This window comes from Drosophila yakuba, chromosome 3R (assembly GCF_016746365.2).
Source record: "Drosophila yakuba strain Tai18E2 chromosome 3R, Prin_Dyak_Tai18E2_2.1, whole genome shotgun sequence".
Classification (NCBI taxonomy): domain Eukaryota; kingdom Metazoa; phylum Arthropoda; class Insecta; order Diptera; family Drosophilidae; genus Drosophila; species Drosophila yakuba.
Window position 1 is genome coordinate 6279304 of NC_052530.2, and position 25799 is coordinate 6305102.

Consider the following 25799-nt stretch of genomic DNA (forward strand, 5'->3'; position numbering starts at 1 on the left):
TGCACTTTAGTGGCGCTCATAAAATTGACCCGCCACGGAAGCGATTTCTGGTTGTCTGGGGAAAGTGTTTGATCTTCCACGAAAGTGTGCTCATAAAGCCCACGATCCGATGATGATCAGCGGAGCAATCAAATTGGATAATTAATAGCTCGGCTGTGATGGGGCACAATGTGAGCACGAAAATAAATGAAAAGCAAAATAATTTTCACCTATGCGGAAGAACTTTCCGTAGGAATTCTGCGCAGAATGTAATGTCATTCTGGGAGAGCAAGAGCATTTTGGGTTGGGGGCAGTTCAGGGAGCTCAATCAGCTGCCCATTCAACCAGACACACTTCCTCATTGCCCTGGATAATCCAGCGTGCAGTCATAGATACTAATTGAAACTTATTGTTCACTCTTGACGCCCATCAATTGCCCGGCGTAGTGACTGCGATGACGCTGCTGCCCGCGTCGACCAGCCCAAACAATTGACACTTTTCCAATTGCACCTTTGCACACATGGCCGGAATGGGGTGGTGGGGAAAATGGGAAAAGCATAGGGTGGGGGCCGGTGGAGCGGCATATGCCTGGGGAACCCGCACACCTTGCACACCCGCCGCTGGCGTCAATTAGTTTAAATAATGCGTGTATACACAGAGAACGGGTTAGAGTCATTGGCCCACACTCAGAGAAAATTGGGGATCCAATCTATGCAGTGCAAAAACACTTTGATTGAAGGGTACAAATAAATAAAGTTACGATTGTAAAGAAGATTTGATCAATAGATATAACAGATTTCAGACGGTTTCTGTGACAGCCTTGTTAATATATTGTTCAATAACGATAATTAGTTTAGTCTAAAATAATGTGAAGGTGCTCCCTAATTTTTTCGAGTGCGTGCTCAGTCAGACCTTCTCCCAGACATACCCCACCCATTTAGCCACCACCCCCAACCCCGTGCCCCTGAAACCTCCAGCATGGTCATTAGAATTTTGTATACACTGCACAACATCAGAACGCACTGGGACTCGGTGTGTGTGTCATCACCTCAATTGGGTTCACTTCCTACTTGCAAGATGCAGACACGGGCACTGATCACAAAATGTATCTGCAAGATGCGCGGCCAGCATTAGTCGCTATTCGCTTTTCACTTTTTCCAACGGAAGTCATTTTCAAGTTGAATTTTCCTTTTGCTTTTTTCGTTGAGACACCATCGGGATTGAAGCCGCGTTTTATCTAAGCAAATTGCACACGCACATAACCCGCTTCCAGTAGCTAAAATATCTAATATAAAGCGGGATCCGAGCCACGCGGGTCTCCAGACAGACCGCCATCCACATTTTTTATGGCCTTCCTTCCATAGTCGCGCATACTAAGGAGAATACAGCCCCCTTCTAAGAAATGGGGAACAAAGGGGGGACTGAATGCTTTTTACATGCAAAAATGTATACAGCAGGCCGAAAATTGTTTCGCCGGGCATATTAGTGGCTCAATTTGTCGATTGGCTCTGTAAACTTGAGCTATTAAGTGCGAACATATTTGAGGAGGAGGTGTATCCAATCCAATCCGATCCCCAAGAGAGAAGGCTTTCGTGTAAACCGGATTCATAACGAGCAAACGCCTCCTGTAAATTGAAAATTTGTTATTTTGAGCGCGTGTGCGGTTGTTGTGTGTCTGGTAATGGCAGCGAAACGATCATTAATATGTCATTTACAAGTCGGCAAATTGTCGCTAGTAAATGGCAAGGAAGTTAATACCTATCTTTTTTCCAGGTTATGCCATGTTGAGCCGTTCAAAGGCTCCCTTTCGATTGAACTTTTTCGAAGATTTGCCACTTGTTTACTGAAAATCAAACTAAAATTTCCCAAGCTCGTCCGTCAATTTCGCTTTCAATCACTATCACTCAGCACCCATAAAGAAAGGCAGAACTTTCGCTTTTTCCATACCAAATGTTTGGCTTGAGTAAACAACAATTTCTCAAATCTTTTGGAAAAGTTCGGTGTGTGTGAGTGCCAGATATTTTGAAGGTGTAACTGCAGTTTACTCAAATAATTCTCGGAACTCCGTGATGCCCAACACTTTCTTATCAACTTCTATCGGTGCGCTCACTTTTATTTTACTCGATTTTAGATTTACGATACCACTGGCAATTGGCAATTACAGTGCAATTAATTTATAATCCCCGGGGGCACTACTAGAGACCTACTTAGCCGCAGAGTAGGTGACACACTTAAGTCGAAACATTTATGGGGCAATTGCAAAGATAACATAAGCTTTCCGATATGATATTTATGACTGTTGAACTTCGAAGTGGGGGAATATCTTTTCTTGGCGCCCAAAGAATTCTCAGATATATAATTTATACTGCGATTGACTCCCACTTTGGGTGTTGAGCAATGAGTCGAATTATCTGCGCTATCGGTGAGCAATTTCGGTTCAAATTAATCACTTCATTCGCACGAAATCCGGTTGGCTAAAAAGGCTTCGAGTTGCAGGGGGAAATCGTGTAAAAAAATGCATTTGCATCGCCAACGCAAAATGCATTAATAAATTGATCCAGTTTCGGCCTGGGTTTTTCCTCCTTTTTTGCAACTCGTAGGTGGCCGTGTTTTGATTATTTACCACTTGTTCAATGGCCTCTGTGAAGTTGACCGCTTTTTGGATACCCATCCGATATCGTGCCAACCCAAATTTTTCCAACTTTGCGAAATGCATGTCTGAGCCCACAGATTTACGACTCAAATGACCATGAACGTGTCGGTATGGAAATGTCTATATAGACGAGTACGTATCCGGTTACATTATCGCTCTGTATGCGAAAGAACGAAATGAAAGGAAACTCTACTAAAAGTGCAGAGAATTATAGGACTGTAAGCAAAGTTTTAGAAAGTCTTGCCAATGCTATGCATAGAACAAATTTGAATATGAGGTCTCATAAAACTTAATTGGTAATACATGTACCACATAACTATAATTTTCCTAAAAATGAAATTATAAATATACATCAGACTAGTATCACCCAAAAGCCTATTAATGTCATAAGAAAAACATAAATATTTTTCTAATCTACTGGGTTACTAATGGAACTGAATATAAAAAAGTAACTCCAATAGCCCCATGGCTACATGTTCAATGAGAGTTATATTATCATATTACTCATACGCCCCATTTTACCTTGCAGCCTTCAGTGTTAATTCATTGCCAAAAATATGGTTATGTTTCGAGTGGTTTCTGTGCCACCGGGCACCGCTGCAATATCTGCTGGTTGGACCTGAATGTGAATCGACCTGGGTGAAAATAAATTGACCGTAAAAATGATTGTAAAACAACGCCAATAACCACGGCAGCAACGGCTGTCGAGAACTGCGTGCAAAATGTCATTAATCATTGTAATTTATATAGCGGACCGGCTTCATAAACCATCGACGACTTCGAGGGCCGTTTACAAAATGTTTTCGGTCTTACGAATTTACGCATAATTTCAAATTATTGTCAATGCAGGCGGGGAAGCGGTAATATCAATACTTTTGACCAACTTATCTGGCCTAGACCTTTTTATGTAACCGACAAGTGGAGAGGAGACCGAAGACCGAAACGAAACAAAACAGTTCATTGCCACCTGGCTAAAAATATAGAAGTCAGCGCCGCAGAAAAGACGAGCGGCTGCCGGAAAAACATTTGCAGAGGAAGAGCTCCTCCATCCAAAAGTTTAGCCCACGCCACGTTTGCTGGCAAATCCATTTGACATATTGCGTCGTCCGCTCGCCCATTTTCCGTCCCTGTTTGGCTACCCAGAGAACTGTGGGACATAATCTTATCTAAAACAAAACACTTTCGCGGTATTTTCAAGCCCCTATGCTGCCCGGCGCATAAATCAGCACCACTACCGGCACCACCAGCACCACTGCCACCACCAGTGCCACCGGTGCCACTGCTGCCACTGCTGACTGATGATGAGCCACATCGCTGACAATAGCTTGTCAAGTGTTGTCTCCTCATCTGCCCGCCACCCACTCACTTACACGCAGATATATTCACCGAAAATCGGATCTCCAAATATTTCTCATGAAACGACAGATGGAAAAGTCCACGGGAAGTATATGTATACGCTGTCACTTTAAATTCGGACTTTTAATTATGATTAAAAGTGTAATATCGCTTAGTAAAAAAAACGTCGAATCTGATTAAGGGCTCTTATCCTAACATTTTGAAAAACCTATATTTTCAATACTTTTTTATATAAATTAGATTTACTGAACAATTAAGGTTACAAAAAATCTACCATTTTATTGCTCTTTAAAGTATTAAATAGTCTCTTAGGCTTTCCTAAAATAAGCAACACCTTCCATTTCCTCTACTTCTTTGTCCGATCTGAAAATTCCAACAATAATTTTTGGTCGCCGTCTAGCCAGCAGAAGTGAGATCGCTCACTAGATTGCTTGGGATCCGTGACGTAGCCAGCGGCGAAATGTTTGTGTAAAATTAATTTATCGTATTATGTGCCGAAAGTGATATAATAGTCCGGCCATTTGGTATACTAAGGAATTAACAGTGTTGAAATTTCCTTTTTTCTTTTCATGCCTTATTGCCGTGCCGAATCTATTTATCATGATCTCTGGGGATTAAAATTGATGCAATTATCTAAATTTACATAAAAAAATTCTAGGCCTGCGTTAAAAATAACTCTGAGAAGCTGGAAACCAATCTTTAATTGAGAAATTCGTTATGGATGGGAAACCAATTTTAACGAGTTAACTTTCCCACAAAAATAGCTCGACAAAGGCAAGGTTTGTTGACTTTTTACGCACTAAACATAAGACAAAGACTTTGTGTGTCAAGTCTAGAACACCCCCAGAGCTAAAGGCTTGGACTAAAAATAAATAATAATGTAGAAGGTTTTTATTTATAAAGACAATTAACATGCCGGAGTCAAGAGGCAGTGACAGTGAAAGTAACTGCAGTGGGATCGATGCAATGTTGTCCAAACTGTCGGAGCAACTTCATCAACTTCACCGGCCAAAAGAGCGAAAGACGTGCCGTAAATTAAGTTATTAAACGAGATGCTGTCGGAAGCTTTTAGCATCCACCAACTGCAGTTTGTCTTCTGGGATTTCGGCCGACTTGGGCTTCACTCAACTTCACACCTCGGTCCACGCACTAAATCAGTCGCATAATTGCCGCCTGGCCGCCGGGCCAAGTACTCTCCATATATCATCTCGAAAATATGGTATGCACGCCCCCCATGCTAAGGTTTTCTTTATTTTACCCCGGACTTGGACTTGGGATCAGGTCGGATCGGATCGGGTTGGGGTTCAGTTCAGACTCGGACACCGTTATTCGGTGCTGCAATTTGTGGGCAACTGCAACTGGCGTTGAGCTTCACCCGACTTTTGGAGGTCAACTGGTTGATGAGCCTCGCGAGGTGCCTCTGAAGATGCCAGCTGACAGAGTGGAAAATGCGCAATATTTGGCACTTTTCATTTTGTTTGGACAGCTTTAATTCAAAGCAGTTGTCACTGCCTGACAGCGGTTTTGTAACTCAACGTTTTCCAACGTTTTATATGGGGTAAATATAAAATTTTGTTAATAATAAATCAAATTTAAAAAATCATTTGTTTATTCTAAAAATAAATTAGAATAAAAGCTACTATGAGCCAAGTTCTGAAAATAATGATCTAGACCTTCCTAAACTTCCTTCCTTCCTTTTCAGTAAATATAAGACTTCATCATTAAACGTAATTTTAAAGATATGACTGTATTTCCTTTCGTCACCATCTCATCTTACCATTCTGGGCGATAAAGCTTTACTACTCCAACACAAGTTCAGCACAATATCCGGAGACGTGATTTTTGGAGCACTTTGTACAATTTACAGCCCATAAAAGACTCACTCAGTCACTAATAAACACAAATTGCTTGGTTAGTTGCCACTGATTTGGCTTGTGAAAGTACCAAGTTCGAGGGTGAGAGCACCCACAACGGCTAGAGAAACCTCCCAGCATTTTCCTCTTGCTGCTTGACCATAAAAATCATTCCCAAACCTCACAGCTCCCACAATCTCTCAAAAGCTCTTATACGCGGCAATTTCAATCTTATCGCACTCCACTCGCATTATCGCCGCCTGATCGAGTTTAAAATCAAATTAACACCTGAGGCTGGTTCCGGGAGATATGTAAAGTACAACCGCAGTGGTGAATTAAAAAATTTGTACCCCGGCGAAACAAAATCGCCGCTATCTATGCGGCATCTGGGAAGCTCACGATGATGTTCCTCAATGACGATGATGCGTTCGCCCCGATAAGCGAAAAACCGGAATGAGGTTGTACAACAAGTTTTTCGGTTCCTTTATCAGTGCTGCAAATTGCTGGCCAACTGGAGGGAAGTCAATGAAAATGAAGCTGTAAATTAATTCGACTGGCGGCCCAAAAGTTATGCAAATGCTGCGTGCTGGAGGAGCTGATCTCATGATCATCTTCATCAGACTGAAACTGACTCATTTCCCACTGGGAGCCCGGCTAATCAGGGCAAGCGGTTAATTAAGGCAAGATTTATGCCCTTAGCCCACTAAAGAATTTATATGCCAAATAATACAAAGCCGGGGGGCACAGGCATTGCCAAATCAAGTGTCTAACTTAATGATGCTCAACATAAACAGACGAGAGCCGCGGAAAATACGATTTCTTTGGCGGATCTCAGTGCGTGTTACGCAGCTTTTATGAGAACTTTCAACTTGTGGGCGCTCTACATATGTATGTAGGTGGGGTACACGGACTGCGATCGGATGTGCTGATGACTGTGGGCATGTATTATTTCTGATATTCTAAATATTTCATATGGCCATTGGCATTAGTTTATTTGGTTGTTCATGCAGTCCAAGTGGAATGGGTGGTTCGAAAAAAACCAAACCAAAGAACCACCGAAGGAGTAGAACATAAAACAAATCAAAACCGAAATACAAGATGAGTAATGAGGGGGTGCGAGGATGGGTGGCATCCACTTTGAAGTTCATTATAGCGGCATCCAGTAATAGATCTTTAACAATCATATCTGGAGAAGATAGAAACTACTGTATTGCTACCTCACATTCTAGAAGAACGTATTTGTTAGCTCTCTAGAGCTCACTTCAACATATGAGTACTGTTTTGAAGATCAAACTATATTGTTTATCAGATCGACAGATAATATTAAGAAAAATATCATCACCCAGCGAATTCATGGATTCAAGTTTTATATAAATTGGTTTTTCTACTTACTGAATTCACTATTCTCGTCCTGGGTTCCGTTGACAACGCCATCCCGCAATATCTGAAGGATGCGATTTTTAATATACAGCTGGATCTTGCGGGAGGTCCAGGCCAAATGGGACTGTGGCACTGTGGAGCGTTCGTTACGGTCCAGATTGCTGATAGGTGTGTTACTGCTACTGCTATTTGTGTTAAGACTACTTCTAGGGTTGCTCAGTCTTTTCGATTTCGAACCAATGAAATTATTGTCAGCGGGCTGCTGGTGATGATGATGCTGCTTCTTCTGCTGCTGCTGATTCCGGTGACGAATGCTGCGTTCAGTACGCGACAGGACCGCCAGATGCTCGTTCGGCATCGCTGAGATGACGAATCCCAGCGGCTCCTCCATCTGATCGAAGTCCTTCTCCTGGGATGGGTATTGGGATTGGTCTTGGGTTCGGGGTTGAGCTTGGGTTTGCGGTGTGCTTGTTATGGCAGTTGGATGCGTGCTTAAGCTCTGATTAAATTCAGCATTAATACTTTGATTTGTGGATTGATTTACACTACGTTCACTCACTGCGCTCGGCACTAAACTACTACGACTATGATCACTTTGTAGATAACTATTACTAAGCAGATTGCTATTGTTCGTGCTGTTGGATTTTGATGTGGATTTGTATGTGGATCCGGATGAGTCTGTCAGGTTGTTGTCCATGGCCATGAGGGGCATCGCAGATGCAAGACCCCGCCAGGCAATGATGAACGAGAGGAGGGCGCCCAGCAGCGCCAGGGCCCTCCAGTCCAAGCGCAGGTTTCTTCGCATCAAAGATCACCACTTTGGTTCACAGGAGTTTCTCGAGTTGTTGTTCGGAATCTGAATCCGAATGTTTATAATTTTTGTATAAATCGCTTGTCTCGAAGTTGTTTATAGATTGTTTGCCAGTTTACTGGGCGTTCGCCACGCCCTCGGGTGTCGTTGAAACATATGTACGCCCCGTTTTCAGTAATTTTTTACTTTCGTTTCGATTGCGTTTTTTCTTTCTTTTCACTGACTTTGCTTTGTTTAAAAGTCTCTCTCTGAGCCCGTTTAAATTTGCTTTAAAATCGTTTCGCCTCTTTCCTGGCAGGAAATTAGGTTATCATATCGTGGACTTGTTCAACACTTTTCAATTGCTGCTGTGGCTGTTGCGGATCTTCATCTTCGTCTTCCCCGCTGATAATGCATCTTATCAACGCCAATGACTTTCTTGTCATGTCAGAAATTCCCGCTTTTAAGTTGGGGAGCGAAAAATGAAGCAATCTCAGCTTTTTTATGCGGACAAATTTTGGTTGGCTAACATAGTTGACGAGCTGCAATGAAAAGAGTTTTGGAAGAACATTTAGTTGATTATGATTGACAGAGTATAAGTCATTAACTAAGAGATTATCTGTACCGTAAAATATCTCATCAGGAGAAACTCACTTGCTCAGCATTAAATTTATGGCCTTCGGGAATTGGCTTTGAAAATTCCGTAGCAAACATATGCAACACAAATTTGGATTAAGTCAAATTGTACATAAATTCTTCAGCTAAGCGCTTTTAACGCAATTTTTGACATTTTAATTAGCGTGTGCCTATATAACGAAGAAACGACAAAGTGGCACAGTTTCATTTTAGCCAACGGTCTATCAACGGACCAAAGATACAATTGTATATATATGGGCGACAAGTGATCGGCAAGAGGTTACATAAAAACGGCCCAAAGGGAGCAGTTACGCAAAGGAAAAACTCGGTGAAAACATCGAAAATGACTTTCCCAAACGGGGCAAGTGAGAGGGAAAGCCCCTTCAAGAGTGGCGGACAGGCAAATTGTTTAAAAATAAAATGTGCAACAAAAGCAATTCGCTCAGAAAACTGTGTCGAATTTGAAAATAATCACGCACTAACTTCGTCGGCAAATAGTATCCGTGTATCTGTGTATCTATGTATCTATGACATATTCGCAGGGCCGCCCCGGCTGAGTGACGTTGCCGCTGCACTTCCACTCGACTTCTGTCTTTTTGGCACGTGTTCAGCTAGGCAAGCCTACGCAGCAGCATTTTTGCTGCAACATTTAAGTGCACCCCGTTTTAATTACCATAAACAACAAAAACAGCAGGAAGAGCACTAAGAAATCCAATTGGCGACAAAACAGAGGCAACACAAAATTCTGTTCCATCAACATGTTAATTGCTTTTGCGTCCTTCTGTCCAAACTGCCAGCAATGTTATGCAATGCGTTGACTTTGAGATGAGTTTTTAAAAATCAAAACCATCCCAAAAAGTTATGGAACCATCCAGATCGTAATGTCCGACATTTGCATGCCAGCTAAGCTATAAAGTTATAAAAACAAGAGGCCGATGTGATAAATGAGAGAAACCCAATATTATAAGTGTAATATAAAAATCAGCAAAATTCTTCAGGTTTTCATCATCCTTCAGCATATAAAGAAATTAATTTAGGCCTTTGACTTCGCCGGTTTAATGCCTTTCACCCAAATACGACGATGAATAAAAAGTATATGTGCCACAACAGGCAAAATGTGTGCCAAGCCTGCTGCAGATTCGGTCTCAAGTTGTTGTTTATGTTGTTTTTTCAGTAGTAGAATTTATGAGGAATTCTGTAAGGGCAACAAAAGTTCCAGCCTCAACGACCACAAAATCACCGGCAAGAAAGAAAGATAAAAACCCCCAAAAAGGGAAGCGTGTCTTGACACATGCCGAAAGTTATAAAAATAGCGAGGGAAGAATAAATACCTAAAATGTAGACGGAGTATACAAATAACACCTATGATTCGTAGGGCCAAAATTAAAAAAGTATCTGTTTTTACGACCTCAGGCCATCGGCTCATCTGTCATTTATAAGCCTCCAAAATTCAACAAATTATGAGGGGCATAAAAAAATAACAAAATCTTTTGTGGTTCTCAATATGCATATATTATCGAACGCCATATTAAATCAGAGTAGAAATTTGATTGCCGTAATTGCTCTGGCAAACTACTAAGCTCTTAACGAAACACCCCCATTTCATTAAGTACGGTTGAAGAACTTGAGCTGTCATCTGAGTAGATTGTAGTCTGTTATAAAACTTTGGCAATGGCAATCTTCGGTGGCAGTCGCCTAATCAAATTAATGTCCAAGCCACAAAAAAAAGCGATCACCAAGACCAACAACTAAAAGATAATGTATATTATACAGTGTATAACAATGAATGGCCAGAGACCTGTGGCGGCGTCTTTGGTCAGCAAATAAATTAGTTTTATAATAAAATGATCTTAAATGCCCACAATGGGAGTAATTAAGATATTTTTGAATCAAAATGGACAATAAAAAGACGATTGAGCAAAGGTTTTTTTAAAGCGTAGATAATTTTTAAACTTAATAATCAGCGAAAATAAAAAAAAAAATGCTTACTTAAAATTGTATAATGTCTTAATAAATTGGAGGTATAAATAAATAAATAAAGATTATTCGAAGTGTCAAGAAAATATTTTATAAAACCATCCCATTGTCCATTCAAATTGCATATTGTCTGATGAATAAAGAATATAGTCTGTGCGGCTTTCCGCTGCGAACAGCTTGACAACCAGTCATCAAAGTCGCAAAGCAACAGCCCAGTAAAATATATAAATCGATGTCTTCAACTGTGGGTTTCCATGACGGCTTTGGGAAGCCACTGAAATCGGAGACAGGCCTAGTCATCGATCAAAAATGGCAGTCGCTCCACAACCTGATTAGCAAATTTGAACTGTTTTGTTTTTGGCTTACTGCCCCTTATCAAAAAACGTTAAGTTTATTCGTTTAAAATGCGTTTGACATTCGCGCTAGCCGCTGTTTTAATGGCGGCGCTGACAGATGGGTTTTGTGGCATTCGGAAAGTATTCAGCAGATCGCATGTATCTGGCGGATCGCATTTATCTGGCGGATCGCCTGGAGGGCGATAAATCTAAGCCGAGCTGCGCAACTTAATTAGTTCATGTCAAACGATTGGCTACCCCAATATTAAGACAAAGGCGAGAAACGCTCTTTGGACATTTATTACAAGCTAAAATGTCGGACATATGTAAATTGTTTAGACCCTTTTGAGGTTTTTGCTAATATGCAAATGATTCACGCAGATTGCCCGCTGAGAAAAATGTATATAATTTATAATAACTGAATAACAATTTAAATAGGCTAATAAAATAAATACGAGATTAAATTAGCATAAATTTTAGTTTCCAATGTATATAACACGGTAACCGGTTTAAGCGTTTAAAAAAAAATGTTTCCTGTTTTTAATGGTATTTATTAGTATTTTGGCAATTTTAAAATGTTTACTTTTATTAGTGCTCTTGTAAGGTTTATTTGTTTGTTTTCAGAAGCGGTGCTACTAATTCATAATATTTATTGCGCGAATCTATTACCCAGAGAACCCTTTAGTAATGTCGTATTTCATTCTTCTTGCGGTTGGCAGTAACAAACAGTGCCAAAACCACAAATTCCCAGACTCTTCACTTACATAAGTGTGTGCAATTTATTCATGGCTTGTGGTTATGGTTTTTGACCAACTTTAGTTTGGGCAATAAAATAAATTAGGCCCACAAATAGGCAAAACAATGTTGTGAGCTGCAACACTTTAATTATTAATTATTTTGCCTACTATTAGAAAAAGTATTTCAATGCCACGTTGAAAGCGAAAAGAATTTAACAAATGTGCAAAGATATATATGGGCATAACAATGAAATTCTAGTTCAAGAGAAGATAAATTTGTATTTATTTTCCCCGCCAAGTGTCTGACGTTCATTGTCGTGTTGATACTTGTCACAAGATTGGACGAGAATAAATATACATACAGTACTTGTTTCCATACGTACATTAGTGTATTATTTTGTATTATGGAATGCTTAGCGAAAGATTGATGTGCGGTGGCATTCACTGACAACTGCCCTATAGATAGTATCCACCAGAATGCAAACAAGGCGATGCATTTGGATGAAGATTATTGTCGCTGATCTGGTTCTCTTTGGATCCCATACCCCGTCCCTCGATTCAACTCTCGTGTTTACAAAACAATTAATTTTCTTTGGAAAAACAAGAGAAGCGTCGAACGGGGGAAATGAAGAAGATACCGAAACATAACTCAGGCAGCCAGCCAAATGCACTAATCGATGTGCACTTCATTCGTATGGAAACGAGCATAAGATACTTGAAGGCATCACTGTTAGATACTTGCCAACAATCCGCGGGGAAAGCACTGCCGCCAGGGAAAAGTAGAAAAGAAAAGTACGTTGGAAAACCTGAGCGCTCAAAGACAGCGCTTTTGTGTAATCGATTTGAACCGGAAGCAATTGGGTTGCCGCAGTCGCAGCGGCAGCGGAAAAAATCCTCTCAAGATGCAGCTATTTTAAATATTTAGTGCACGAGACAGGCGAGGGCACAATCGCAGATACACGCATACAAGCCACACAGCAATTCGATTCAATCACACGCGGCGATGCTAACAACAAAGTAAATATCGGTCGCTAGATATATTGACAATATATAGAAAAGTTGATATAGGTAGGCCGCTGCGATTTGCACAAGGAATATAAAATTAAAAAGTTACTTCCATAGATAATCTACATATAATTGAAAGCACACATGGAAGTGCTTAAAAAAGTTTCTTAAAGAAAAAGTTATAGTCAAACAAAGTATGGCAAAATATGTTACTGTTTATTAAAGTATTAATTTATTAAGATAAGGTTCTTCCTTAGAAATTTGAATCGGATCCTGTCACCTTCGCCACCATGCATCTCACTTAAAATGTATCTTGCCTTCACCAGCACATTGCCAATAGGCAGACTAATCTCCCACACATTTTCGCACAGTTATTGTAGTCTAATTAAAAGTCACGCACTTTACGTGCGAAAATTAAAAGGAATACCGACGTTTTAAAATAAAAACAGCAGAAAACGACGAAATCAAAGACAACGCGACGTATTAGTAATGTGACAAACAGACAGCCAACAAAACAACAATTGCGTCTAGGATATTTTTAAAATGCGTCAAACAACCCAAAAAAATATATAAAAAAGAAGAAAAACCGCCAAAAAAGAGAAACAACAACAACAACAAACCTGAGTAAAATACGCGACGATTTTCCCATTTTCATTTTGCCTTTTTGTTGCTTGTTTTTTAACTGAGCGGTGTACCTAAAGCTGTTGCCATGTGAAATCGTCTGTGTGCGTCTCCAAATGTATGCCGCACATTATGTGGTCTAGTGTTCACGCTTCATTAAAACAAACGCTACATTTTTACTGAGTTTCCCGCATTTTCTGCCTTCCTTCGCCGACTTCAGTCGATTTTATTCCCAGTGCAATGCGCCCCTTTGGCCAAAAAGGAAAACGAACCGCAAAACTATTTACGCACGGCCGTAAAACTTTTTTCTTTTGCATGCGATAAGCTTTATCTACGAATTATGATCGTTGTATTTCAAACTTTGCCTTCACTGCTTGGTGCCCATCAATCAGGTACAATTTGTAAATGTGTCACAGGCCAAAGCGAAAAGTTACCCAACTCACGCGTTTCAGAACTAAACCTGATAATTGGACTGCTTTATGACATCTCAAGTCCGAAGGTAAACACGCCAGACTCCGGGGTCCAATAAATATATAAATTCCACACTTAATTTTTTACTACCAAAAAATAAATTTCATTTTCAATTAATTCGGGACTGCCATACAATTTAATGACTTCGGTTGTTTTTTTCTGTATTTTGTCTTAATGTCTTTATTTTACGGTGGGCGTTTCAATTATTCAATCGTTGACGTAGCCAGAAACAGTTTCGTACTAAACAATTATCCAATTATTTTCTTTGCCCTTGAGGGATCTTGGTTTTTAGTTAATGAAATTGTGACGTAAGAACTTTAATGGAAAGAGAAATTGAATTTTATCGGACTATAGATTTGTATGTTTAATCAATTTATTAACCCTAATTTTTGGTGAAAAGGAAAAAGGGTTTGGTAAAAGGCTACTCAACTTGATTCTGAAGATAATTTAATTTGAAATTACATTTAACCGATATTCAATTTAAAATAAATTCAAATTATATTTCAAACTATAAATCACAATTGCCCAAACAATTTTTAATACAATTGTAAATAAAAGATAACTAAAGAACAATTTTAAATTTTCCTTAGACCTGAAATGAGTTTGAAAAATGTACCAACAAAATCTCAAAATACCAAATAGTTAATAGCTTCTATAAATAACGTACCTGATTTGAGTTAAGCACTCTTCGCTGCCATTAATTATGAAGGATATCACCCACTAGTCCACTCAGCCAAAATTCATTCAGTTTATACTTTATCGCGATCCGCACATTTCGCAGTTTATCTGTCGCTGCGCTGTCCAAACTGTGATCCGGCATGTGATTACCAGTTGTTGAACCCGACACACACTTGCGTGCGGCAATAACGCAAATTCGCACACAGATACAGATACAGATACGCAGCGCAAATCAGACGCAGGAACAGCAAGAACAACAAGCGAGCTTAGATAATAGCGCACAAATGTTAGATAATAGTCAGCGCCGCCAATTTATAGGACAAAAAGTGCACGCGCAGAGTGAGCAAGAAAAAAGTTTATAGGGAAAAAGTCGCGAAATGAGATTAAAAGCGCCTGCGTGCGTTTGCAAATAGAGATACGCACAATTCGCAGATACATAGATTCGCAGATACAGATACTTTTAAAGACGGCGATAAATATTCACAAATGTATATGCGTTTTGCAAAAAAAAACTATAAATAATCCCCAAGAGTGTGTGATTAAATTTAAATGGATTTCGCTTTTATAGAGTAGGTTCTGCTAAGGTCGTTTGCTTTCACCGGTTTGCAAAAAAACATTTTGCTAAATTTTGTTTTCCTTACTTATTGTTTATTTGGGGCAAATTAACACGGAAAAGTACTTGAAAGCCAAATTTAATTAAGTCAAATTTAATTTGTTTATAGCTAACTGCATTTAGATTACGTTTTAAGTGATATCATTTTCCATAGTTGTGGATCAATCAAATCGAATATGAATTCAATTATTTCAATTAGCATACCACTAATATAAAATTATTTTTTTTTGCGTTTGCATTAGCTCGCTATTTGTTTGTTGAAATCAATTTATTTCGTATTTATACATTTGGGTATTTAATTACTTTCCCTCGTCGGACATTTAAAAACACTTATTACTTATTATTTTAAAAGTTACCAAACAAACTGCCACAATCCACGAATTCAAAATATTTTATTTAAATGCTCTTCTTTAAGCGACCAAAGCACTGAAATATGAATTTTTATTTCCAAACATCAAATCTAATAATAAAGAAAAACATATTCGAAATACTTAAAACTTTTAATAATTTCAGGCTTTCTTTTACTACGCTCTGAAGACCGAAATTCAAAGAAACATTTTGCAACATTCAAGAAACAACAAACAAATAAATGAACTTATGTAAGAGCGTTGAAACAAAAAATTACGCACCTTGTTTTTATGTTTGTTTGCTTTTTACAATTTTACGATTCTTCGTTGATTTTTAGAGAGTTGCACTTTGCACACTTTAGAACTTACGGCAACAACAATTCAACATATTCATAATATTTTTCTGATATTCCTTTTTAAAACACAGCACAAACCATATTTTTATATATTTTCAGATCTTTGAATTGCTCGTATCGTAACGATTTTAGCGGCCTTTTTAAATTGTAACGACTCTCTTGGATTTCGAAAAGAACTTTCGTGTTTCAAACTTCCTATCCGCCGAGATTATTGTTTCGATCTCCTTTGGACACGATTGCACACAAAACCGGAACATTAAGTGCGGCAAAACGGAGCGATTTAGGGCGCGATCACGATGATTAGATGGTTAGGATGTGCCAGATGGATCGGATCGAATGGAAGGTCGGAAAAATTCGAAAACGCTGCGGATGCGGCTGCGGATGCGGATGCGGATAAGCGGACTTCGAGTGCTACTGCGACTGCGGACGCTCCGCTCACTGTGTGTTCCCAAAGCGTGCTAGTCAGAGACTGAAACCATGAGCAGAAAGACCCTGTCGATGAGTCGACGCTTCGTGCGTTCATGCCGAGCACGTTTGCGGCGGGGCGAGCGCGAGAGAGAGAGTGCGATGCGGCGCGGTGCGGCGGGAGGGAGATGGGGAGAGTGAGAGCGAGTAGTGGGCGAATCAGGTAAACGACAAGAATGGTCAGCTGTAGTGAATGGGAATAGGTGTGATATGGGGTTTATCCACGATTCCCAATTCATCCTTGCGATCTGACGAAACTGCGGCTTAAGTAAATGAGACGGTGCTAACTCTCTTATTCATCCATTAGTCCACTAACGCTAGTATCAAAAATACCGTTAAATTTATCATTGCTTATATATACTTTGTAGCTAAAAAAGTTATTCATTTTAATAAGATATTAATATTTAATTACAAATATGTAAAACTATTGTTTAATTATTTGGGGCTTAAAAACTACTGTTACCAGCTCAGCATTGTACTGAAGTATAAAATGCAAGCTCTGAATAAATGTATATTTGTTTTTTATATATTTATTCCTTTTGTACAAAGTTTATAAATTTTTAGTGTTGATAATTCTTAATATTGTACATGATTTCACCTTTTTTAAAATAGAAAATTGTTGGAAAATACAATTGATTCAAGTCGATCATATATTTACATTTAATGGGTTTTCTAGTTTAAACCCCGTTAAATGTAGATATACTCATATTTAATATAATTTTTATATCAATAATTTGTATTAATTTCTATTTATACAGAAAATAAGTTTATCTTAGTTTTTCTTTTTACACGAATATTTTTTATATTGGTTCGGGGTAACAATCAAACTGAATGTTCTGAAATTTTGCGCTACAATGTAGGCTACAAGGTGGTAACTGTTAGTATAAGAACAACTTTTGCACTTAAAGCTCAACTTAAATGTTCTATAAAATATTGTGTTAAAACTTTTGAAACTTTTAAAAAGCGCTTAAGTTAGTTTAAATTGTAAAATATACTAGTCCTCTAATTTTTGTTAGAGTTATGCGAATATTTTGAGCCCCCAAGTCAACAAAGTCCATCACGTGACAGTTTTCAAACAGACACTGTGAACGGCGAGATTGCAGTTGCTTTTTGTTTTCGATTGGATTGCCTTTGGTGGCGGTTGTGCTTTTTGGCGCGTAGACCTTTTTCAGTGCATTTGTCGTATTTCGCCAGCTAGCGTGGATTTGAACAAATACCAATTAACTAACAACACAAAGTTCAACAATAAGCGTCACACAGCTTTGTATTATTATTATTATTATTGCGTTAAATATTGCCAGTAAATCAGTCGCGTGGGAGAGCCACCTTTTGATATGCGCTAATCAGATCGATGTATTCGCACTGATAAGGCCTAAACTTTGACCAACTCATTTGCCTATGGCTGCAATAATTCCTATATCACAAAATCTATTTCTGATCACCCGAACTTTTGGCTAATTTTAGGTGTTGACCAAAATTCAGCCCAAAAATACTGTTCACGTCAAATGAAAGTTAAAGCCGCTATGCGCGAATTTCGTCGAATACAAGTTTATCTTATCTATTTAGAAGGCGCTTATAAAAAATCACATGGTGCAGATACCCATATGTGTGTATGAATGAACTTGACTCTTGACACCATAGAAATCGCATAAATATTCCAGGGCAGTCGCCGACGTCATTCTTAATGACTTTGTCATTTAGTGGGTGTGGCCGGCGGGAAGAGCAGGTTGGCTACTGATTGGCAAGTCGCGAGAACGCACAGTTTTTATCAAAGTTATAAATTATTATTTATTAAGGCTATAGCTATTTGTAAGTACCAATTTTTTTAAACTGTTTTGTTTGTGTTATGTTATATTATGTTGTGTAGAGGAGAGGTAAATGTGATTAATGAGACATAGTAAATATATACATATATATAAATAGTATCTACATATATGTTATAAAAACTATAAATTATAAACATGAATTCGAATAAAAGAAACTTTCATGTTTGTAAGATTAAATAGTGTGGAGTGGAGGTAAAGGTGATTTATGAAACATAGTAAATATATATATAAATAAATAGTATCTAGATATTATCAAAATTGTAAATTATAAACATGAATTGGAAAAAAACCAATTTACATAGAGCCTGAATTTAATTTGTAGTTCAAATGTGTTTTGAAATGCTTGCTCTTAAGTGGTCTAAGTGATTTCGCCAAGCCACAAAAAGGTCTGCCCCAAAACAATTAACTCAATTAACCGGAATGAAAACATTTTGTGCCCGAGAATTTGACGCCTGGTGTTTTGGAGAAGCACATGCCAAATATGCCTATTCCAATAAATAACCTACGACAGGGAGAACTCCCCCGCAGTTTTCGAAGGCGACCTTTGGAATGTCGATCTGCCCTTTGCGCACTTCATACTATCCATACTATCCCTGTTTCCCCTTTGTCCTTTGACAAGAAGTCAGACAATTAAAATGATTAATTATGCGCAGGAGCAGCGGCAGCAGCAGGACACTTTCGGGCTAATGACTTAATTAACCCAGCAGTCGAGTGTTCCAGCCTAATGTGCTCGCCTCAACGACCTCTGACCCTTTTTCCGCGAAAGTCGGCCAAGATGATAGACGCTAGATTAATTAAAAACCGTGCCCGACCAAAAATGTGGCAAGTGAAGACCGTTAAGGTGTTTAAGTAGCCCGACTTATAGCAGCTGGTTTTGGGTAGCCCCCAACTCTCCAAGGGATCCTCGTAAACCTGACTTCCAGTCTTTTACCTTATGATCCCATCGCACGCGTTTCCCCGGCGACTGAAATCGCGCCATCAAACCGCCTCAAGGCTGGCGCCTTTTTCTTGTTCACAGATCACAGAGCGAACCGTATTAAGATTGCTATCGGTGCGATATACAATTACAGAATATATTCATATATTTATATTGCCATGTCCAGTGTCAACCAACATGATTTCCCAGCTTGTAGCAAATAATAACCAAAGCTTTTTCGAAGATATGATAAGATCGAGTGTCAACTGAAAGCAAATCAACAGTCAAAAGCGCGTTGGGTCAATAAAGTAATTTTGGTGAGGAATTCCACCACCAAGCATTAAAAACCATTAAGCTTCCATTAGTTGTAGGCGACTTACGTACTCGCGATTGGATCGATCTGAACGCAATAATTTATGTTAATAATTGTAATAGCGCCTGTCAGCAAATGGCGACGAACACACTGCCAGCAGCCGACACACAGACTGACAGAAAGTCAATTCAATTCAACTCGAATCGAATCGATTCGATTCGAATCAATTAAAAACAAATCTCAAACAGATTCTGTCGCCAAAGGCTGTCTTTTGTCTTTAGCCAAGTGACAGGCTTTAAGTTGACTGCCGATACGAAAACACGTTAACCCCTAGAACTTGAAAATAGTTAGATATTTTATTATTTATTTATATTTAACATATATTTTAAATTATACTCATAAAAATGCAGCGAATTAATGCAAGTTTTCTCTAGTCCCAACATCCCAATACACGGAAAGATAGTTTTATATTTTAAATAAATTTTGAACTGTATTTCAAGTCTTGTCACACTAAATCTCTTTCTATATTTGACAAATTGAAAACAATTCTAAAGATAAAAATTTAAGAATTTGTTGGTCAGTAATGAACTTAACGTAATACAATTTTCAGCTTACTAACTACACAAAACTACACTACACAAAATAATGTACGTGTTTGATTAATGAGATGACCCTGTCGCAATAGTTTTTTAGAAATTGTATATCTTGCAACGGGTTAAGGGCAATGCAAATTATGATTACTCTGAAATGCTGTCGTCGCCAGCGAGTCGATTGGGAGTGGGGTTGGGGTTCGGATCGGATCGAATTGGATCGTATGGATTACGGAACTGCGACCTGATCGAGAAATGCCCAGCTGGGTGATCGATTATTGTGGAAGTTGCGGCGGCGTTCGCTAATCACAATAATTGGTTTGTAAATATTTTGATTTAGATTGCAATGCTAATTATGATGGCAGCCACTGCCGCCATAAATTATGAGAGCACTATCCGAGTGGGCCTTGACTCTCCACGCAGATCTATCGGAACAGAAATTAATCACAATTTCCCCGCACACGGAAAAACGTAAGGCTCTTTGTTTCGGCAATAAGTTGTTGACGTTAAAAAAAATGAAACAAAAAACAAAAACACCAGACGTCATGATGTGTCTATCCAATGGCGATTTTGTAATATCATTTATTTTCGCCTGTAATGGCAATAATCTTAGTGTCTTGGAAACCTCCTAGGGAAAAATCATTTCAGATTGAAATGGTTGAGAGAAACTCATTACCAGATGACCAACAAACATGTTTTTTCTGTAGCAAATGTATAATTCTAGGGCGGCGTTGACTCTTTTGTTGACAGTCCTCAAAATGGTGGAAAACTTGTGAATCAACATTTTTACCCTCGTTTTGGGCTTCTAAACATTTTTTTAAATTTGAAAGTCACACTGAAATTGGAAGGACGAATTTGGAAAGACAAAATTGATAGTAGAGCAATTCCACAAAATGCCAGTACAGGAATTGTTTATTGTTATCGACAACATTTACCATGGATTCCGACGCTGCTTCGGACCCGAAAAGTAACTAATTTTATCTCAGTATATGTAGAATATGGAATATTTTGATATTTTCCTTAGTCAGACTGAAACCAGAACGTTTCTCGCTTACAATGCGATGAAAAAAATTGGTAAACGACGTCGCAGAATATTTAAAAGTAAACTCGGTTGGCAACATGTGCGGAGGAATCATTTTTCCAGCAGCGAAGAAAGCTTCCAAAATGTGACTGCCACAGAACTCAACGGGTATTTCACCAGGGGCAAGTTTACAGCTCCAATGACTGTGAGCCATGATCCCGATATAAGCCCTTCCATTGGCCTGGTGCATCGTCGGAGACTCCAGAACCGCCCGCTGATGTTGAATGCCCGGCAGGTTCTTCAAGTTCAGTGGGGCGGTTGGTGGCAGAGGTACTGGCCCACTCTCGTGGCAGCCAGTATGCAGGTGAATCAAATATAATCCAAACAAATATTTACGAAAGTATATTTGAATAGCCATAACCCCACAGATGAGCTGCGGATCTTCGGTCCTTTGCCATTCGCTGTTGGGGCTGTACGATGACGAAGAATCAAGTCCACCAATCGTGGTGCTCATTTGTCACTTTGGCCAGGCGATTAAAAAGGTATAGTCGCATCTTCATATAAACAGATATGTTATCCCAAGTATCTATTTCGTCCTTTAGCTTTGCAAAAAGGTTGACTTGGCCATTTGTAGCAATGGCCGTAGTCCCAATTATGTGACCACTTCGGCTGCCATGGAGTTGATCGACATTCGTGGTTTTTTTCAACATATTAACAATGCCCTGGTAGACTTCCTGCTCAGAGCCGCTGATTCTGGGATGTATATGTTATAGGCGATCAAGTGGATTACAATAACTGAGAAATCGGCCAAAAAAGTTATGCAGAAATTGGCAAAATAAACTTTAAAAATCCAGCTAACCAGCATCTAAGCCTATGGTCTAATGCACTGAAACGAATACTTTAAATAAATAAATAACTTACAACTCCAACTTTTTTTTACAAACTAACTTCAATCTGATACAATTTATTGTACGTACATAAAATGTAGGTTTATTAAAAATTTAATAGTATTCAATTTTCGTCCTTGGACATAAATTACGTAGCTATATAGTTGAAACTCTAGATATTTAAAGATCGAGAAGTCTGAAAAACATTTCGGTGCAGTTAACTAATTTAAGAACTTGTCTCTGTGCCATTGCACTTGATTTTAGTGGTCACTCCGAGTCCAAGGTGTGGCTGGGCACATAAAGAAGTCTGTCCAGGAATTAATTGATAGATGGAATCACCAAGTAGAACCAGTTACAAGTTATGATATGCAAGGTAGGCACTAAATCCGTACTCAAAATGGGAGGCAGGTGCTTCGACTGTTGGCTTTTGCACCCATGATGAAGTTTCCACATTTCGATTGTGGTTAGTACTCGATTTATGGGTAAGTTGGATGGCGCCTTCCACCAAAGCAATGAATGTCATCATCAAGTGGCCCAAATCGGTAAAGAATTATGGGGGCGACACATGCAATGGTCGTCGGAGGATCAGATCTGGGCGAGATCGGCGTGGTTATGCTCTGCATTCCTTGGCGCGGGTGCTTACCACATGACGATGACAGGCAAATGAATCTCATTTGGTTTGGCAAAATATTTATGCATCGTTCGCATTGACTTTGATTTCGCTGCAGTGCCTCTGGGACTTTCGGCTTTGGGCCACGCCCAAAGATTTGGCGAGCTTTATTTATGGGTTCCATGAATCAAAAGAAATCTGTCAAACAAGTTTATGACACTTTTTTGAGCCCACCTCCTGCCCCGCCCTCTGGTTTCGGTTTCGGCAAGCCGTTGACATTTTAATTTGGCAGCCATCGATGGCAATTTAATAAATTTGCTGCCCGCTTTTAATTGGGTTCGGCTGGAGAAGTGTTGAGCAATTGATGGTATCATCTGGCCTACGCCCAAGTGAAGGGCACCTTGGGCACACGCGAGACCCTGAACTAGGTAATGGCATTGAATTGAAACTAAGGAATAGGGTGGCATTTGGGGCACTATTTTCGGATCTGGACTGGGGGTGCTGCCACCAAACATAGACGTATTGTGTACCTATGCAATATGGGAAGACATAACATTATAGGAAGCATCTGTACTTAAAATACCCAGAAACAACACAATCATTTTCCAACAGATGTCTTTATAAGAGTTAGTTACTTTAATGTGTTTTTAAAAACAATCAGGTTTTTGAAATTATTGGTTATTTCAAAGACAGTTTTAAGGAAAATTCTTAAGCATCACTTTATTTAGAAACATGAACTGGGTAGATACCTCTAATAAAAGAAAATGTTTGACTCACTAATTCGAATAGAACCATTAGGTAGATCAATGGTCATCCAGATTTCATCAATTTCTATTCACATTTATAGAAGACAACCGCGCCATCTTATCTTATTGAATTCGGATTTCGAAAAGCTTCTAGTCTTTGAGCTGCTGCGTCTGGAAGAGATTCTTCCACCGGCTCTCCCACAATCAGTCAAGCTGTCCCATAAGAATGTCGGAGACACTCAATAGATCTCCTTTCTTCCACAATCTACATAAATGTGAGCAATTTTTATTGTGCCTGCCAACGAAATCGATATCGATATCGCGGCTATTAACCAAATCAGTGGAACGGCTATCTATCGCCATGCATTGGATAAATTTATGTAACTGTGCGGCAATAACAATTAATAAAATTAAAAGAAAGGCTCGAGGCTGTCTTCAAAGTTGGTGGCCAGAGCTCGGGTTACTCTATAAGTCCCCCTCCTTGTGAAATTGGTATCAGAACTTAATCAAAGCAAAGAAAACAAAAGAGAGAGCATCGAGAAGTTTTCTTTCGTTGTATGCACTTGAAAGGAAACAATTTACTAGAAATATTTAAATATATTGTAAACACTAGTTAGCTAACTAAGGATAAATAATTATCCTTATTTTAGAGTATTAATATTTCTATAACGAAACGAAAAGCATTCGTGCTGATAATAAAGAACATTATTTTATTTAGGAATAAAATACAACTTTCTCTTGTTTTCACTCACCATTAATATTTATAATGTGTATACCCGTGTGATCGAGTATCTTTCTATTAATAAACTGAATTGAAACGTTTTTTCAGTGTACACATCTCTTGTTTTGACTCTCCTTATTTTGGTACATTTTCAATGGGCTAGAAGCAGTATATAGCGCCGATCGTAAAGTTGGCCAAACCGGCTGTTGGCCAACAGATGGACCGTTAACACAGCCGAGATCTCAGTGAGAAGAGACCCTGATCGAAGATCTACGCAGATCCCAAGTCTAGACTGGTAATCCTGCGGAGATCTTGTCCGGCGATAAACTTGGCATTCTGTCTGATTATAACAGCCTAATGTGACAGCCGCGCGGAGTTCCAGTTCCTCGGAGAGTGTTTTTTGGTCACCTTAACTGTGGTTTGAGTGATGTAATTGGAGCGGCTTCTATTTGTTTGCCACTGCCAGTTGGCCAGCAGCCTGGTTTCCTGGGCTCTCATAAATCACCATGTTAGTGGGGCCTAAGAACTTGCTACGCATATAGAACATGTACCCAAAAACCGGCTTGTCTGCATCCTTGGCCAAGACCCCTTGGCACCCTTTACTTTACGATTTTTTTCCGGAGGTTATGGTGATGCATCAGCTCCCAGAGCTGGAGATCAGATCTCCCCGAAAGTCCCGCATTTACCATTGAGATTTATGTGTACGGCAGGCAGCGGATTGCGTGTGGTCCCCATCCCCTTAATATTTTCTTGCATTCCATCACTTGAGTTTGTGTTCTGTTTATTTTTTTTAATTACAACTCAATGAACTTCGGGTGTACCGGCGCAACAGGTGGGCCCCTTTCTCTCACCTGACACAAAGTGCTCTTAAACTGATTGAGCCGCCCATCAAGCATTGACATTGAACTTTTTATTTGATCAGCCAGTGATATCATCGCATATACGCGGTTCCAGCTAAATCAAAAATCTGATTTCGTATTTGGCCCCGCTCAGGAGTTTTTGTTTTTCATTTTTGTATTTTCGATGTCGGCTCGTATATCAATTTCAATTTTACCGTTAAGTGATGCGGCAAGCCCGAGGAATGTGCTCTGTGGCAACCCAACCCCCCGAAAAAATTACCTAATCACACGGCCTAAAGACCGAAGACCCAACCCAAATCGGATAGGAATCGACTGCATCTTCAAGTCACGGACAAAAATACAATGACTTTAGCTGTTTTTGACATTCTAATTATATATCACTTTAATGTACGGTATGAAAAAATATGTGAACGTAGTATCAAACAATTTATTTACATTATATGATTGTTATTTATAAGTAAGTACTTTCTCAAACTTTAATGTGATATTTCTGAAACTTCCTTTTTGATTTTTTTCTGCGAAACACTCTTAATGTCAGACTAATTAAACAGTAAAGGAAAACCACGGATTGAATTTAAAAAAAAAAAGCCCAAGGGCTGGCGCTTACCAAAATTTTGTAGCCGCGCTTTTTTTGGGACTTGCGAGCTAATTGAAACGACTTAATTACTACCAAAAGAAAGGTGGAACGGAAAAGGAAACCAAATACTCATTGCGATTTAAACGACTTTATTACTACCAAAAGAAGACCGAAATATTGTGCATTTATATCGATCGTTTTGTGGATTCGAGTTGTGCCCTTGGGCAGTTTTACAAGTCGAACCCTTGGAAGGCGTCAACACAAGCATTTTTATGTGCCAACGGATCTTCTGGACCATCGGATGCTCTGTTGGGATCGGTTGGCGCCTTCTTCTTTTACAACTTTCGCAGGAAATGGATTGGAAAAAGGAAACACAATGCGCCGCTTAAAATCGAAACTAATAATTTACGAGCTCATAACTGGGGAGTAAACGAATCAGGCTTAAAAGGGCGACTTCTTGGCGACCCCAAGATCGAGTTA

The 25799-nt window shown here is 39.2% G+C and overlaps 2 protein-coding genes and 1 long non-coding RNA gene across 8 annotated transcripts in view; 1 reads left to right on the forward strand and 2 right to left on the reverse strand.

The window, feature by feature from the left end:
• Positions 1-16268, reverse strand: part of LOC6535726 (uncharacterized protein DDB_G0271670) — a 43530-nt gene extending 27262 nt beyond the window's left edge. For 2 of the 4 annotated variants that reach the window (XM_039375472.1, XM_039375475.2), the window contains exons 1-2: positions 15714-16268; positions 7234-8553 (exon numbers count right to left, since the gene is read on the reverse strand). In XM_039375472.1, coding sequence (XP_039231406.1) covers positions 7234-8026 — 793 coding nt within the window. In that variant the 5' untranslated portion in view covers positions 8027-8553; positions 15714-16268. Of the gene's footprint in view, positions 1-7233; positions 8554-14460; positions 15492-15713 lie in introns of those variants that run through there. The other 2 variants (XM_039375473.1, XM_002096314.4) reach the window with 2 other exon arrangements.
• A 2846-nt stretch (positions 16269-19114) lies between these two features.
• LOC120321963 lies at positions 19115-19630 on the reverse strand. Its single transcript, XR_005561695.2, has 2 exons — positions 19375-19630; positions 19115-19260 (listed from the first exon to the last, which is right to left on the reverse strand). It is a non-coding gene; the product is annotated as an uncharacterized LOC120321963 (long non-coding RNA).
• Positions 19631-20615: 985 nt separating this feature from the next.
• LOC6535728 lies at positions 20616-21847 on the forward strand. Of its 3 annotated transcripts, none has more exons than XM_002096315.4 (4): positions 20623-20864; positions 20922-21282; positions 21347-21460; positions 21521-21847. In XM_002096315.4, exons 1-4 carry the CDS (start codon positions 20791-20793, stop codon positions 21689-21691), a joined length of 720 nt encoding a protein of 239 aa, XP_002096351.3. In that variant the 5' UTR covers positions 20623-20790; the 3' UTR covers positions 21692-21847. The 3 variants fall into 3 exon arrangements, with proteins under 3 accessions (XP_039231905.1, XP_002096351.3, XP_039231904.1); XM_039375970.1 differs by having other exon boundaries at positions 20786-20864; positions 20926-21282; XM_039375971.1 differs by lacking the exon at positions 21521-21847 and having other exon boundaries at positions 20616-20864; positions 21333-21421.
• Positions 21848-25799: the final 3952 nt, after the last annotated feature.